At 43.9% G+C, this 17916-nt stretch overlaps 1 protein-coding gene and 1 long non-coding RNA gene across 2 annotated transcripts in view; one reads left to right on the forward strand and one right to left on the reverse strand.

The window, feature by feature from the left end:
• Positions 1 to 800: 800 nt before the first annotated feature.
• Positions 801 to 3493, reverse strand: LOC129645029 (uncharacterized). Its single transcript, XR_008711127.1, has 4 exons — positions 3296 to 3493; positions 2838 to 2913; positions 1477 to 2667; positions 801 to 1183 (listed from the first exon to the last, which is right to left on the reverse strand). It is a non-coding gene; the product is annotated as an uncharacterized LOC129645029 (long non-coding RNA).
• Positions 3494 to 12625: 9132 nt separating this feature from the next.
• Positions 12626 to 17916, forward strand: part of UBASH3A (ubiquitin associated and SH3 domain containing A) — a 34652-nt gene continuing 29361 nt past the window's right edge. Inside the window, exons 1-2 of the mRNA XM_055569742.1 lie at positions 12626 to 12738; positions 14865 to 14918. Of these exons, the coding sequence (XP_055425717.1) occupies positions 12626 to 12738; positions 14865 to 14918 (167 nt within the window). The remainder of the gene's footprint in view (positions 12739 to 14864; positions 14919 to 17916) is intronic.

A 17916-nucleotide genomic window follows, 5' to 3' on the forward strand; every position in this document is an offset into this window, starting at 1 on the left:
CCCTTCCCTCGCAAAGGGAGGAGAGGCTGGGCACTGACCATGGGCTTGCACCAAAGCTACACTGGGGCTCTGTTCCCACCAAAAGAATTCCACTTGTCATGATGCTGGACAGGTGAGAAACCTTTGGAAGTCATTTCCAGTAACTCAAAGAAGGATGGAGGGGGCAAGGAAGGGGCCTAATGTTCCCAACGAAATTCCAGCTTACTCTCCCAGGACTCAGGCAGGAGTTCCCCAGGAAGCTGCTTCTGCAAAGAGCTAAAACCTAGACCATTCCAACAGTCATATAAACATAAATATGTAGATCACCCATTGTTACTTTCTGTTTACTTGTAATATTTGAAATTCAAAAGGGAACTATCAAGCCACTTAAACTGTCTTCATGGCATTTCTCGAAGTTATGAGGAAATATAAGCAAGAGTTACACGTTAAAAACGTTTATTTCATTTCCATTGCAAGAGTAGCTTCAAACTGTATCTTAGGAAACTAATCAATTCACACTCAACATTTTTTACTTTGATGCTTGCTGATACATGCTGCTTGCCATCAGCTTATGGCAAATTACACAGCCCAACTTTAGAACAAGCATAAGAATCAACAGCAAAATGCTTTCTGAAACCGGGAACCTAGGTAAGGGAGTCCCTTCCCAAAGGGCCATGGTTGGGAGGTTTCCACTGAGAAATGTTGAGAAGTCAACTTTTAGAATCATCTTCTCTCCACCCACCCACTTCACTCACCATTTCTGGAGCCGCCATCCTTCAAAGCAGAAATAGATTCCTTTTTCATTATAAATGCAAGCGTGATGGTAAGCAGGCCGCCAACAGCTTAGTCCAACCGGGAAATATTTCCACGGAGTCACTCAGCCTTGTCGACTCAATCATCGCAGCAAATGGCAAGATCGCGGGCCTCTGTGTAACCCTACCTGGCGGTGACTATCAGGTAGCCACTGGGGGTTGACTGCAGAGACCAGGAGGGGAAAGTGTGGCTCGCCTTTAATTAGTAAGCGAGCAACCTTTTCAGACACTTTTCATCCGAGAGGCTTTGGGTCATAGGCACCCCTTTTATTTAAAAGAACTGAGAGGTCCTGCCCGATGCTGAGCAAGCTCACCCAGGGGGCAGGGAGACGCTTTGGTGGGTGCTTCTAGCCCCCTGCATGCCTGAGCCGAGGTTTAGACTTGCAGCCGCTCTGCAGACAAAAAACAAGGGACCCGTGGTCAGCACAGTGCAGACACTTTCTGGCTCCGTTCTGCAGGGGCCTCTGCCTCCCAAGAGGCTCCCGCACACAATACAGCTCAACTCTGTGTAACCACAGAGCCCTGCTGCTGTGGGCCGGGGACTAGGAGCCCCTTTGGAAGGCTGGGGAGAATGTGAGCTAGATGGAAATCAGGCATTCATTGATTTAGCAGACATTCACAGGCCATCTGCCATGGGCCAGCCATCTAGATGCAGAGCAGATGGCGAAGGGGTCAAAGGACTCACCTGTGGTTTCAGGTGAAGAAAATACTGGGAAGAGATGAGGCTGGGAGAGGCTTAGAGAATCGTGGGACAAGGTGGTGGAGGAAGGCCTCCAGGAAGAAGTGACGTCTTAGCAGAGCCCTTGATGACGTGATGAAGTGGGTCTTAGGAGCTTGATACCGAGCAGGATTCTTGACCTCCTTAATAAACAGAAACAGATAAGAGGCCAGATGAGAAATTCAGGCAAGGCTTTATCGGGGCTCCTGCGGCCCCAGGAAGGAGCAAAAACACAAGTTTCCCTTGATTGCTCCTCGAGGAGGCTTGACCTGGTTCCTTATACAGGTTGAAGGTGGGAGTGGGTCCAGTGGTCGGGCCAGAGGGGTGGCTTAGGTGGTTTGCCCACCCCTTGGGTCATGTTGAAGGCAGGGGGCACGGGCAGTACACTGCTTTTGCCCCCAGCTCTTCAGAAGTGGCAGTTGGGTGGTTTTGTTTAGTTCTTGTATTTTTTGTATCTTGTCCAGAATTTGTCACCTTTCTGCATGCCTGCAGTTGTTTTTAGTCCCTTATACTTTCTTTGTATTTTGTTGCTTGAGGAGATGTTTGTCCAGGAGCAAGCACTGCAATAACGGTCTCAGATCCCAGCAAAGAGGGGAGGTGGCTCCAAGCACAGGAACATCAATGCCAAAGGCCCAGTGGAGGGAGTGAGCTAGTGGTGCCGGAGAAGCTCAGGGAAGCCTCTGTGCCTGGAAAGGGGAATAGGCAGGTAAGGGCCTGGGCCCCTGGAAGGACTCTGGTCTGGCATCTGTGTGAGGGACAGGCTGGAGGAGCTGAGCAGGGTCAGGTGGGGATCTACCCATGTGTGTAGGGTCAGGGGTGGGTGTGGAGAGGCAGGAGGAGGCCACTGAAAACCTGGGCCCTGCAGCCATGACCAGGCGCTGGTGGTGCAGGTGGAGACCAGGGCTGGATTTGGGGGTGATCTTTTTAATATCATTTTTATTTATGCATTTATTTGTGGCTGTACTGGGTCTTCGTTGCCGCGCAGGTCTGTGGCGAGCGGAGGTTATTCTTCATTGCGGTGTGTGGGGTTCTTGTTGCGGTGGCTTGGGCTTCAGTAGTTGTGGCACGTAGGCTCAAAAGTTGCCGTTCTCAGGCTTTAAAGCACAGGCTCATAGATGTGGCTCACTTTCATTCTTTCTTAACTATCGTCTCCAGTCCCTGAAGGAATGAAATGAAAAGTGAAAGTGTTAGTCAGTCGTGTCAGACTCTGTGCAACCCCATGGGCTGTAGCCCACCAGGCTCCTCTGTCCATGGGATTCTCCAGGCAAGAATACTGGAGTGGGTTGCATTCCCTTCACCAGGGGATCTTCCCAACCCTGGGACCAAACCCGGGTCTCCTGAATTGCAGGCAGATTCTTCACCATCTGAGCCACCAGGGAAGCCTCCTTGAAGGAATATTTGCTCCTAAAGACAATGACAGGAAATTTAGAACTTAATCCTTTCTTTGCTTTTACCCAGATGTCATGGGCACTGCTCCCAAGTGCAGTTCAATCCTTGGAGGACAGAGTCCAGAATGTACTTTTGGGTGTTTAGCACAATGATGAGTGTATGATGGGTCTCCATGTATACGAGCTGATTATAAACTAAGATGGATGAACAATACTGAATAGACATGCAGGAAGCAAAAGCAATCACAAGGTCATAGTAACATGTGTTCACATGTTGGCACGTGTGTCAGATGAGGTCAAAGATTGAGACAATTCACCAAGGGAGTATTAGGAAAAGAGCCCATGGAGGTAGCTGAACTTCTACCACCACGAAGTAGCGTTTCAGAAACGTAACTTACAATTCAATTCCATCAAGCTCAAGATAAATGTTAAGAAAATAGAAATCAGCATGCCTAGGGCTGGCATCTGGTATTCCCCAAGCCGCTATCTTCAGAGGTCTTGGTTTGGAGGCGTGAGAAGGGCCATCCTCCCCTGAGGGCACCCCCTAGGCTCTGTGAAGCTGTGGGGACCACCTGCAGACAGCTGGAGTTACAGGTGTGGCCTGTTTTCACCTTGATTACTTTGGTGAGCGAAGGGAGGGGTCAGTCACAGTAGAGACCGTCTGGCAGGAAGCGTCAGTCTTCTCACTTTTGGCCTTTGAAGATAGCTTTTCATTCTAAGAAAAGTGAGTTAACCTCGATAAGGCATTTCCTGGTATACGGAAGTAAGTTTTTTAAAAAAATAAAAAAGATAAATATATATTTTAGTGTTATAATCATCATTGCTCTAAAAGTGGTTCACCCTTAGAAGAGAAAAATATGTTTGAGTAGAAGCTGTATTTCAGAGTCCAAAGCTGCCTTTTTCCCTTTGGGTAGCAAGCTTTGTCTCTTTTCAGATGTTCAAATATAAGATTTGCAATTCATTTGATTTTGAAATGATTTCATCTTTTGATGTCCTCAAGGGAAGAAGATAATACTTTAAAATATAATTCTTACATTTCACACTTAAAGGTGAAATATGAAAAGCCTTTTCCCCTGAGGTGGAGAACAATATAAGGAAATTCACTACATAGATATATATCATATGTATTCAATATTTGATATCCGAGCCAGGGCAATAAAACCAGAAGGAGGAGGAGGAGGGAGAGGGAAAGGGGAGGAATACAGAATAAGGAAAAAAGAAAAAAGATGAAAGAAGAGAAGAAAAAAGAAAGGAACAATGGAAGGAAGGAAAGAGGGAAGGAAAGAAGTAAGCGGGGGATGGAGAATTTTTAAAAGAAAATATGTACTGGTTAATAAAAAGAAATAAAGCTATTATTGATTGATAGAAAAATTATTTTGCACATAGAATATCTTTAAAATTCTGAAGATAAACTATTAGAATTAACAAGTTAGTCAAGCAAGACTGGTGAATATAATTTAAATATAAAATAATGTGAAACCAGTAGTATTTTGATCTCTGAGCAACAGAATCAGAACGTGAAATTTCAAAAAGATATAATTTACAGTGCATCAATAATAATCAAATATCTAAGAATAGTAGAATCAATATTGCAAAATGTGAAAATTAATAAGAGGGAAACCCCACTAAAATAGAATTGGGAGGCCAGAAGGGGGCGCTCTCGCAGACATACAATTAGAAATGCCAGTTACAGGACAAATTGTCAATAACAGACCCCAACTGAAGAATCATCAAGAGGAAGGAATTACCAGTAATGAGGCCCATTACTGAGAAAAGAGGCACACTGCATCTTCTTCAAGGAATTGACCAACTCGGTAACTCAGCCAATGAGAAACCATCATCACCGTGCACGCTCTCTTTTCTCCAATGGACTTAGTTCAAAATAAGCCCTCCCAACTTCCTCTTTTTTAGCTATGAAGTAATGTTCCTCTCCTTTATTTACAAGACTCGTCCATGATTTTTACTTTGATTTGCTTGTCCCAAATTGCAATTCTTTGTTATTCTCAAATGAACCCATTTTTGCTGGTAAAATAACTGACTTGTATTTTTTTAAGATCAACAATCCGGACACGGAAATTATGTAACAATTGGAAGTGCCTGGAACTTGGGCAGCTCACATAAGATGGTCAAATTCCTTGAAAAACAATATGAGAAAACAGAAGACTAGTCCTATACCACTTAAATAAATTAAATTAAATCTACAGTTTAAAGAGAAAGCGTTAGTCACTCAGTCGTGTTCGACTCTTTGCAACCCCATGGACTGCAGCCCGCCAAGCTCCTCTGTCCATGGGGATTCTCCAGGCAAGAATACTGGAGTAGGTTACCATGCCCCTCTCCAGGGGATCTTCCCCACCCAGGGATCAAACTCAGGTCTCCTGCATTGCAGGCAGATACTTTACCATTTGAGCCACTTCACCCAAAAAAAATTCTAGGCTCTGATGATTTCGCTGATAAATTTTTTCAATTTAAGAAAGAAACTATATCAACCTTACAAAAACTCAAGAACTTGGAAAGAGATAGCACCTACCAGCTCATTTATGAGAGCAGAATAACGCTGACACTTAGGCTGACCAACTGAGTCCTCATCTTCCCGGGACCAAGGGGGTTTCCAAGGATGGGAATTTTCCATGCTAAGACCAAGAAATTCACAGGTCAAGCAGAATGAGTTGATCACTCTACTGACAAAACCTGACAAGGAAATTACAAGAAAACAACTGGCCAAGCTAATTTATAATTACTGATGCAAAAATTTTAAGCAAAGCATTAACAAATTGATTCTAGCAATCCAGGTGGTGCTAGTGTTAGAGAACCCGCGTGCGATATAGGAGACATAAGAGAAACGGGTTTGATCCCTGGGTCAGGAAGATTCCCTGGAGGAGGAAATGGCAAGCCACTCCAGGATTCTTGCTGGAAGAATCTCATGGAAAGAGGAGCCTGGTGGGCTAGTCCACGGAACCGCAAAGAGTCGGACACAACTGAACGTGCACACACCAATATACACAAAGGGTAACATACCATGGCTAAGGAGGTTTTATCTTTTTTTATTTTATTTTTTAAAATAAGATCAATTTAACATTCAAGAGTCCATTGGTATCAAACTCTCTGAGGCCAGATTTTCTTCATATACTTCAACCAAAACAACAAATATTGATGCTGATTTGAATGTGGAAGTGAGAATTCAGGTGTCTTCTAATGTTAAGTTGGGTATTAAAGAGATTTGCAAAAATATAAAAAATGCCAATCTTATCAGTAATTTTTTTGTTTTGTAAAATATAGTTTACTGTTACCAAAATATGATATTTACATTAATATATAACGGCTTATTATTGCTATTTTAAAGTGGATTAATAAAATTATTTTAATTTGTCAGTTTTTTTAAAAGTCAATTGGTATAATTATCGAATAAAGAAGGAAAACAATATGATCACCTCAATAGATGCAGAAAAAACATAAGATAAAATTTAATATCTATTAATGACATTTTAACACACTTCAGTAAACCAGGAGTGAAAAGGAATTTCTTTTATTTGATAATGATTGCCTACCAAAAAGCCACTTTTATGGAGGTCTTTGCTCGACAATATGACAAGAAGAGGAAATAAAGTTCATAAATATTAAATAAATGAAGTTTATAAATATTAAAAAGTGAGGGGGAAACTGTCCTTATTTGAGGATTACGTAATAGTGTACATGGAAAATTCAAGAGAATCTACAAAATGTTAGAATTAATAAGTGACCTCTGTCAGATTACTGGATGTGATGTCAGTACATAAAAATCAATCGTGTTTTTATACACAGGCAACAAACAAATGTAAGTAGAAATTATTTTTAAACAATAGTACCAAAAACAAACAACATGGAGGAATAAACTTAACGACAGAAGTACAAAGCCCTGAAAATGACAAAGCCTTATTAAGAGAAATTAAATAGAGAGACACACCGTATTTATGGAATGAAAGGCTCAGTATTGTTGAAAGTGATCTACAGAGTCAGGAAAATCTCAATCAAAATCCCAGCAGGATCTGTTTTTTGTTTTTTTGGTGGAAATTGGCATACTGCTTTTTATTGTCCTTTGGATTCCTTTTCTTTCCTTTTTTAAAATCAATTTTATTGAAGTTTAGTTTACACACTATAAAATGCATTCATCCTAAGTGTTAGTTCGGTCATTCTACATGCTTAGTTCAGATCTATGTGCCTATATACTTACCACCAAATCAGGGACTAGAACATTTCCATTACCCGCAAAGCCCCTGGATACACTGTTGCTGCTGCTGCTGCTAAGCCGCTTCAGTCGTGTCCGACTCTGTGCGACCCCACAGACGGCAGCCCCCCAGGTTCCCCCGTCCCTGGGATTCTCCAGGCAAGAACACTGGATACACTAGTTTTGGTCAACCACTTAATCTGCTTTCTGTTTCTATAGATGAGTTTTATCATTTTTAGAATTTCATTTAAATAAAATCGTATAGCATGATTTTGTCTCTGGATTTTTTTAGCCAATATAACGTTCTTTTAAATTCACCTATGATACTGTATGGATCTACAGTGTGTTCCTTATTATAGATAAATATTATCCCATTGATTGAATATACCATAATTTGTGTATCCATTCACCAGCTAGTGGACATTTGAATTTTTCCAGTTTGGGTCTCCTGTGAATAAAGCCATCAGGGAGGTTCATGTAAAGTTTTAGTATGGACATACATTTTTATTTCTCCCTGGAAGATTGCTAGGAATGACTTGGTCATATAGCAAATGTATGTTTAACTATAAGAAACTCAAATGTCAAAATGTTGGACAATTTTGCATTCCTACCAACACCATACAAGAGTTCCAATTATTCCACAGCCTTCCGAGAGTTCCAATTATTCCACAGCCTTGCCAATACTTGGTACTGTCTGTCTTTTCAAATTTAGCTCTTCTAGTAGGTGTATTTGGGCTTCCCTGGTGGCTCAGACTGTAAAGAATCTGCCTGCAATGTGGGAGACCTGGGTTCAGTCCCTGTGTTGGGAAGATCCGTTGAAGGAGGGTGTGGCAACCCACTCCAGTATTCTTGCCTGGAAAATCACCATGGACAGAGGAGCCTGGCAGACTACAGTCTATAGGGATGCAAAGAGTCAGACACGACTGAGCGACTAAGCACAGCACAGTAAGTGTATTCGGCATCACGTTGTGGTTTAATTTACATTTCCCTGATGACTAATGATATTGAATAGCTTTCACGTCCTCAGTAGCCATTTCTGTATCTTCTTTTGTTAAGTGTTCATTTAGATCTTTTGCCTATTTTTAAGCTGGATTGTTTGTTTTCTTATTATTAAGAAAATTATATATATATACAAAGAGTGGGACACGACTGAATGACTAACACTACTATACCCACAGTGGATACATATGCAATTATATTATATTATATTCTGGATCTAAGTCCTTTGTCAGGTGTGCATATGATGATATCCTATCCCTGTCTGTGCATGGCCTTTTTATTTTCCTTATGATGTCTTTTAAAGAGTAAATGTTTTCCATTTTGAAGCCAAATTTATCAATTTTCTGCTTGTATGATTCATGCTTTTTATGTACTAAGAAAACTTGGCAATCTCCAACATAGGAAAGATTTCTTTTTTCTTTTAGAAGTTCCACAGTTTTAGCTTTTACATTTAGGTCCATCATACATTTTGAGTTAATTTGGGGACACGATGTGAAGAAAGTGTTGAGATTCATACTTTCTCCATACTGATACGCAGTTAGCAGCACTATTTGTTGAAAGCATTATCCTTTCCTCTGTGAATTACATTGACTTCCCTGGAGGCTTAGACTGTAAAAAATTGGCCTGCCAATGGGAGAGATCCAGGTTCGATCTTTGGGTCAGGATGATCCCCTGGAGAAGGGAATGGCAACCCACTCCAGTATTCTTGCCTGGAGACTCCCCTGGACAGAGGAGCCTGGCAGGCTATAGTCCATGGGGTCACAAAGCATTGGACATGACTCAGTGACTAACACTTTATAAATTACATTGGCCCCTTTGTTGAGAACCGGTTTGGCAACATATGAGAGTCTTTCTGCACCTTCCAATGGCCCACTACAGCAACTTGACTTTTAAATTTATATGAAAAGGTCAAAGGGTGTAGAGGAGCAAGACAACCTTGAAGGAGGAGACAAAATCAGAGGGCTCAGTACCACAGTAATTAAAATAGTGTAATGTGGACACAAAATTGAACAATCAAATAATAAAGTATAATAGAGTCAGAAACAGGCTGATACATATTCAATCAACTGACTTATAGTAAACATTCAATTCACTGGGCAAAGGATAGTCCTTTCAATGAACAAAAATGTGGGGAATAAATGAACTTTCACCTCTACCTCCCACCATATATAAAATTAATTCAAATGGCTAGTAGAGCTTAATATGAATTGTAAACTTGGTGAAGTGCCAAGAAGAAAACATCAGATCAGATCAGATCAGATCAGTTGCTCAGTCATGTCCGACTTTTTGCGACCCCATGAATCTACTTACATCCATATTGTATTAACAGTGATTTCTTCAACAGGATATAGAAAATCCTAACAATCAGAGAAAAGATTGCTAAATTAATTACATGTTGTTCCACCCAAAGACATTACTAAGAGATTTTTTAAAAGCAGACCACAGCTTGGAAGAAGTTATTGCATGTGCTCAGTTGCTTCAGTCGTGTCCAACTCTTTGAGACATCTCTGTCCATGGGGATTCTCCAGGCAAGAATACTAGAGTGAGTTGCCATGCCCTCAACCAAGGGATCTTACTGACCCAGAGACCGAACATAAGTCTTCTGCATCTCCCTCATTGCAGGAGGAGTCTTTACCCACTGAGCTGGAAGCCCAGAAAAATTTATTCAGTTCAGTTCAGTTGCTCAGTCGTGTCTGACTCTTTGTGACCCCATGGACTGCAGCATGGCAGGCTTCCCTGTCCTTCACCATCTCCTGAAGTTTGCTCAAACTCATGTCCACTGAGTCAGTGATACCATCCAACCATCTCATCCTCTGTCATCCCCTTCTCCTCCTGCCTTCAATCTTTCCCAGCATCAGGGTCTTTTCTAATGAGTTGGTTCTTCACATCAGGTGGCCAAAGTATTGGAGCTTCAGCTTCAGCATCAGTCCTTCCAATGAATATTTAGGACTGATTTCCTTTAGGATTGACTGGTTTGATCTCCTTGTAGTCCAAGGGACTCCTAAGAGACTTCTGTAAAACCACAGTTGAAAAGCATCAATTCTTTAGCACTCAGCCTTCTTTATGGTCCAACTCTCACATCCAAACATGACTACTGGAAAAACCATAGCTTTGACTAGACACCCCTTTGTCGGCAAAGTAATATTTCTGCTTTTTAATATGCTGTCTAGGTTGGTCATAGCTTTTCTTCCAAGGAGCAAGCATCTTTTAATTTCTTGGCTGCAGTCACCATCTGCAGTGAATTTGGAGCCCAAGAAAATAAAGTCTGTCACCTTCCACTGTTTCCCCATCTATTTGCCATGAAGTGATGGGACCAGACATCATGATCTTCGTTTTTGAATGTTGAGTTTTAAGCCAGCGTTTTCACTCTCCTCTTTTGCCTTCATCAAGAGGCTTTTTAGTTCCTTTTCACTTTCTGCCATAAGGGTGGTGTCATCTGCGTATCTGAGGTTATTGATATTTCTCCCGGCAATCTTGATTCCAGTTTGTGCTTCATCCAGCCCAGCATTTCACATGATGTACTCTGCATACAAGTTAAATAAGCTGGGTGATAATATACAGCCTTGATGTACTCCTTTCCCAATTTGGAGCCAGTCTGTTGTTCCGTGTCCAGTTCTAACTGTTGCTGCTTGACTTGCATACAGGTTTCTTGGAAGGCAGGTAAGGTGGTCTGGTATTGCCATCTCTCTAAGAGTTTTCCACAGTTTGCTGTGATCCACAGAGTCAAAGACTTTAGCATAGTCAATGAAGCAGAAGTAGATGCTTTATACATATATACACTGCTATGTATAAAATAGATAACTAATGAGAAACTATTGTAGAGCACAGGGAACTCTACTCAGTGCTCTGTGTTGACCTAAATGGGAAGGAAATCCAAAAAAGAGGGGATATATGTATACGTATAGATGATTCACTTTTCTGTACCACAGAAACACAGCATTATAAACAATTATACTCCAATAAAAAATCTTTTGAAAATGATAAAACACTAAAAATTAATTAATTAAAAATAAAATAATAAATAAAGTCATCCAACAAAAGATTCGTCTCCAGAGTTTCCACAAATGGATAAGAAAGCCCAAACAACCCAGTTTAAAAATGGCGGACCGCTAGAAGAGGCCCTTCACCTAAGAGGAAATCCAAATGCCCAATAACCCATCTCAAGGTGCTCAATGTCATCGCCCTTTGGGGAAATGCAAATTTAGAACCACAGTGAGATACCACGACACACCCCCAGATTGGCTGCAAGAATGATAACATCAAGTGTGGGCAGGAACTTCAATCCTCTGCTGCTGAGGGGGCGAGCTGGTATGACTGCTGAGTGAAATTGCTTGGCGGTGTCTGATGAAGGACGAACACGTTCTGTGATCATGCAATCCCACCCTGAGACAGGTGCCTAACAGAAATGTATGCGTCGGGTACTCAAAGAAATATACCAAGAATGTCTGAAAGGCACCCAAATGTACATCAAATGACAACTAGAGAAATAAAGCATGGTGCATTTATCTGATGGAACACTATACAGGAGTATAGTGAAAAATGGTGACTCTCAACAAGGATAAATTTCATGCTCGTGATTTTGGGCAAAAGGAACAGACACGGAAGAGAACATACTATACGGTTCTGTTTATGTCAGGTTCAAAGATGAGCAAAATTAATATACAAGTGAAAGCAACAGCTACGGGAAAGGGAAGAGAAAACTAGGAGGCTGGAGGTGGGGCATTGGGGCCCGGGGGCTTCCAAGGTTCTGATGATGTTTAGAACAGAGGCTCTCAACTCTGGCACTGTTATCGTCTTGAGCTGGACCCTTCTTTGCTGTCGTGTGTGCTGCAGCTTTCCTGGCCTCCCCAGACTAGGCACAGTTAGCAAACACCCCCTCCTCTCGTTGTGACAATCAGAATGTCTTCCATCAATGCCAGTGGTCCCTGGGAATGGGGGCCAAAATTCCCAGGTCGAGGACCTCTGTTTTACTGCTGGTCCTGGAGGATTAGGGGGTGTCAGTTCACTATGAAAACGTAAGAAGCTCTACACGTAGGATTCATCAGCTTTTCTGCATGCGTGTTAAACTTTATAACGTTTTTAAAGAAAAGAAATCAATGAACAACTAAAACAGCCAAAATTTTAAAACTATGAGGGACAGCAGATACAATGTAGTTTAATGTCTTCTACAGATAGGGAAACTAAGATCCAGGTGGTTCAGGGTTCTGCCGCCAGTGGGACCCAGTAAAGAACCCCACCCCGGATTCCCCTCCCCCAGCCTCCCTTCCCACCCATGCCAGGCAGACTCCTCCCAAGTGCAGCCCAAGTCAGAACCAAGGCCGATCCCATGACCTCCTGACCCCAAACCCCACTGTGGAAGAGGCTTGGTGGACCCTGCACCCACACTCTGCAAAGAGAACTCTGAAAAGCAGTATCTCATGCAAACAGGATATTAGCTTTGTCAGAAAGATCAGAAAGGGCTTGAGGTTTTCTTCTCAGCCTCAGCCTCTCAGCTTTATCTGCTCGCCTCAGTCTGCAGCAGGAAGCGATGGCAGCAGGCGAGACCCAGCTCTATGCCAAAGTCTTCAATAAACTCAAGGGCCGCAGCACCCCTTCCCTCCTGGACCCCCTCCTGAGCATGGGCTTCCCAGCGCACACCGCGTGAGTACCGCCCGGCCTGGCCCGGCTCCCCGGACCCTGAGCTGACCCTCCTGTGGCCACAGAACTGTGGGCGGCTCAGAACCCTGACTTCCTGTCAAGGGGTGCACCCTGTGGGCCCGGGATTCATCTCAAAATGAGGCCTTTTCTGCTTTTATAAACGACACGCGCTTTGCCTTTTAAAGACAAACTTTGCTGTCTGGTGATGGTGGGATCCTGAGGTTTGTGAAATTGGAACCAGGGTTTGGAGACGCCTGGCTGTACCCTCTCTGTGAGCAGTTTGGATAATCACAGATGGCTTTTGAGACTCGTTGTGAAAGCCCCTAAGTCAGTCAGGGGTGGTCTCTGTTGCTGGGACCTGTTGAAATACACAGGAATGTTACTTCTAAATGCGCAGAGAAACCCCTTGTGGGTAAGGGTTCTTGACTGTGTGATAATGAACTGAAATGGTTAAGGAAGCCCCCAAGCAGGGAGGATGTGATCTTAGGAGAAGGGCCACACAGAGATGACTCCACCCTGAGTATCCCCACCAGAGAAGGAAGGTGAAGGTGTGAGTCATGTGAACTCTTTTGCAACACCATGGACTATAGCCTGCCAGGCTCCTCTGTCCATGGAATTCTCCAGGTAAGAATACTGGAGTGGGTTGCCATGCCCTCCTCCAGGGAAGGATCCTCCCAGAATGATGAGCTTTGAGCCTGACAGCGGTGGCAGCTTCCACGTTGTTCTTAGATCTGGTCCTTTTCGTGCCCGTATTCACATGGGAAACACATCAGAAGTCCCCTTAGGTGACTGTGGATGTGGGAGGGGGCAGTCTCGCTTTAAACAGATAACAAACCCCTGCCCAACTGGATGGAATGACTGAGGCTAGACCTCTTTTCTCCCCAAACCAAATCAGGACTTTGTTGTCACGTCGAGTTCGTAGTAAACCGGGAGTCTGTGCGACAGGAACAGGATCAGGCATGCGCGGGTGCCTGCCGTAGGCTGGACACCATCCATCGGGTGCAGACGAGGACATAGAGGCAAGAAAGGGATGGTAGTGGAGGGGCAGGGCTGGAACCCCAGTCCCGGTGCCTGTAAAATTCACTCTTTATTATGTGACTGAAGTTGCCGTTAGACACATACTTTAAATTCCTTCCAATTTAAGGACTTTCCTGATGGTCCAGTGGTTAAAGCGCCATACTTTCAATGCAAGGGATGTGGGTTCAATTCCTGGTTGGGGAGCTAAGATCTCATATGCCACAAGGCGTGACCAAAATAAACCCAATTCCTTCCAGTTTAAACATGTTTTAAGTGTCTCCCTGGGGTGGGAGCACCCCGGTAAGTCTCCTGCTAACCTGTCCAGGTGGCCTCAGCCCCATCAGCATCCTCTGAAATAGCCCTACTGGGCAATGGCCATCTCGGGTTCCTGGCGATATCTAGGCTAAATTTGAGGATGAATTGCCTTCATCAAACTCCATTCTGTCTAGTTTGGGGCCTTCGGTTGAATTCGATTCACTGTACATACATCAAGAATGAGTAAGACACAGTTAAGCCCAGGGAGCTCACAGATGGTTGGACGGGCAGGCGAACATGAGTCCATTGAGATGAGGGGCAAGGTGACCATGTGTGTGGTGGGGAAGCACAGGAGAGCTGCACGTGCACCCTCCTTGAGCACTTTAGGGAGGGCTTCCTGGAGGAAGAACACCTGAGCCAAGCCTGGAAGACCCTGTGCCGTTTCCCCTAGGGCATGTGGTCAGGGAGGCACAGGGACAAGCCAGGAACGTGGCCCTGCACGGCTGCCTTGAAGATCTGAGAGTGCATGGGGGAGGGTCAGGGAGGTGGGATTCAGGCATGGGTGACCCTCAGGACATGAACCCTTGGTCTCCATGCCAGGGACTGGGGGTGGGGTCAGGGAAGGGAAATCATGGGTGGGAGTGGAGAGATGCAAGCAGTCTGCTTCCCAAACCACAGTGATGCTGTGCAGAGGGTGGAGGTCTGGGCACTGCATCACGCTCTGAGGTCTCACCATCTAGCCCTCTGGGGTCCCTCCTGAAGGTCCGGTGTATTGTGGAGACACCCCCCCAACCCCAACCTTTTCCAAAGAATGAAAGTTAGCATTCTGAGAGCTCCTTACACTCTGCCTCCCACAGGCTCAAGGCATTGGCAGCCACTGGAAGGAAGACGGCAGAGGAGGCGTCAAACTGGTGAGTGGGGGGCCTGCAGGTTGTAGGGTCTCTGCAGGGGAGCTGGGAGGTCCCCAGGATCCCCTGGGTGGGCGGGCACCTCCACGCAGCCCACGGTGCCCAGGGAAAGCAGTAAAAAGCCCCCAGCTAAAACGGAAAACAAAAGAGAGAAAACTCTGAACAATGCTTTCTTAAGATTTCTTAAAATTCTGATATGATCCCAATGTGACTATCAATGAACAGAAACATTCATGTGGTTTGTTGTTGAATAAACAAGAAAGAGACATTTTTGCTGATGTGAAATCGAGGTCGCCACTCTCTCCACTTCTGATGGAGTGAGAACTGGCAGGTGGTGGTGAGAGCCCCCAGGCCATGGCACGTTGCACCTTAAGGGTGCTGGGTGCAGGGGAGCTCTGGGTTCCAGGCGGCCCTGCCAGCCTCCAGCTCTATGGCTTTGCCAGCCGCCCACTGCTACGAGCCTTGCTGTCCTGCCCCAGGAATCAAAGAGGATGCCCTGTTCTCTAAAACTCAGGCCCGCCCGCATGTGCCGTGATGCCATCATTCTGTCCCACGGTGGGAAGTCCCCTTGTGCTCCACCCTGGAATAGCTGCAGAAAATCAAACAGAAACCCCAGGTCCCACTGGCTGGGGGGCCATTCCCAGAGCAGGATGGCGAGCACTGGGGGCTCAGCGTGTCCTCAGCAGGAAACCCCTCCTCCTCCAAAAACTATAGGCCTCCAAAACTCAAGGGTAAAAATGCAACCCCTGTAGAGGAAAAAAGGAAACACCCAGGACCCTCTGGACTAGGCTGACTTTATTTTATTTTATTTGAATTGCCTATTTCTTTTCTTTTTTTTAATTTATTTTAATTGGAGGCTAATTACTTTACAATATTGTAGTGGTTTTTGCCATACATTGATATGAATCAGCCATGGGTGTACATGTGTTTCCCATCCTGACCCTTCCTCCCACCTCCCTCCCCATCCCATCCCTCTGGGTCATCCCGGTGCACCAGCCCTGAGCACCCTGTCTCATACATTGAACCTGGACTGGCGATCTGTTTCACATATGATAATATACGTGTTTCAGTGCTATTCTCTCAGATCATCCCACCCTTGCCTTCTCCCGCAGAGTCCAAAAGTCTGTTCTTTACATCTGTGTCTCTTTTGCTGTCTCACATATAGGGTCATTGTTACCATCTTTCTAAATCCCATATGTGTGTTAATATACCATATTGGTGTTTTTCTCTCTGACTAACTTCAATCTGTATAATAGGCTCCAGTTTCATCCACCTCATTAGAACTGATTCAAATGCATTCTTTTTAATAGCTGAGTAATATTCCATTGGGTATATGTACCACAGCTTTCTTATCCACTCATCTGCTGATGGACATCTAGTTTGCTTCCATGTCCTGGCTATTATAAACAGTGCTGTGATGAGCACTGGGGTACACATGTCTCTTTCAACTCTGGTTTCCTCAGTGTGTATGCCCAGCAGTGGGATTGCTGGGTTGTATGGCAGTTCTATTTCCAGTTTTTTAAGGAATCTCCACACTGTTCTCCATAGTGGCTGTACTAGTTTGCATTCCCACCAACGGTGTAAGAGGGTTCCTTTTTCTTTGCACCCTGTCCAGCATTTATTGTTTGTAGACTTTTGGATAGCAGCCATTCTGACCAGCATGAGATGGTACCTCATTGTGGTTTTGATTTGCATTTCTCTGATAATGAGTGATGTTAAGCATCTTTTCATGTGTTTGTTAGCCATCTGTATGCCTTCTTTGGAGAACTGTCTGTTTAGTTCTTTGGCTCATTTTTTGACTGGGTCATTTATTTTTCTGGAATTGAGCTGCAGGAGTTGCTTGTATATTTTTGAGATTAATTCTTTGTCAGTTGCTTCATTTGCTATTATTTTCTCCCATTCTGAAGGCTTTCTTTTCACCTTGCTTATAGTTTCCTTCATTGTACAAAAGCTTTTAAGTTTAATTAGGTCCCATTTGTTTATTTTTGCTTTTACTTCCATTACTCTGGGAGGTGGGTCATAGAAGATCCTGTTATGATTTACGTCCGAGAGTGTTTTACCTATGTTTTCCTCTAGGAGTTTTATAGTTTCTGGTCTTACATTTAGATCTTTAATCCATTTTGAATTTATTTTAAAGTCAGTGGCCAAATTGGAAGTAAAAAATAAACGTACTGCTGTGAGAGTCGTGGTTGGTCCCTGCTGATGGTGACTCAGCCAGACACATCAGCAGACCTGCCAAGGATCAGGGAGACCGTGGGTCCCTGGACTCTGCGAGAGTGGCCCAACCTCACTGGCAATCAGGGGGTTGCAAATTAGGATGCCGTTAAGAACAAAAGGCAGCTTCAAGCGGTGGTGAGGATGAGGGGAAGGTGGTCTCTCTCTCACTTTCCTGGTTGCAACTTGGGGTAAATATCAACACTGAAAATGTTAGTAGATGCTGCCTGGCAGTTCATGTCTTAGTACATTCCTTGGAGAAACACAAAGAGCCTAAAAAGAGTGTGCAGGGGACTTCCCTGGTGGCTGGTCCAGTGGTTAAGATTCTGCTTCCAATGCAGTGGCTGCATGTTCCATCCCTAGTCAGGGAACTAGGATCCCACATGCCCCGGAGAGCAGCCAAAACTAAAATAAAATAAAATAAAGAATGTGAAAAGATCTTAATCACAGTGCTATGAAGTTTTAAAAGAAGAAAACAATTTAAATGTCCATCAGTGGCATGGATGGATGAAGTATGGACTGTTTTATAGCCCTTAGAAGGTTCGCTCTGACACACTTAACCAGATGTATGTGTATCAACAGGGAGAGATTACAAAAACATATTGCTGAGTAAAAAATGCGAGTTGTAGTATAATTTTAACAATAGCTTTTGATTTAAATAATACACACAAATGCTATCTATGCACCTGTTACCTAAATGTCTATGAGAAGACAAAGCAGATTAAGAGTTGAGATTTCCTCTCCTAGAGCTGGTAAGTGAGCTGTGATAAAGGGAGCAAAGCCTCCT

Source organism: Bubalus kerabau, chromosome 2, assembly GCF_029407905.1.
Source record: "Bubalus kerabau isolate K-KA32 ecotype Philippines breed swamp buffalo chromosome 2, PCC_UOA_SB_1v2, whole genome shotgun sequence".
NCBI lineage: Eukaryota > Metazoa > Chordata > Mammalia > Artiodactyla > Bovidae > Bubalus > Bubalus kerabau.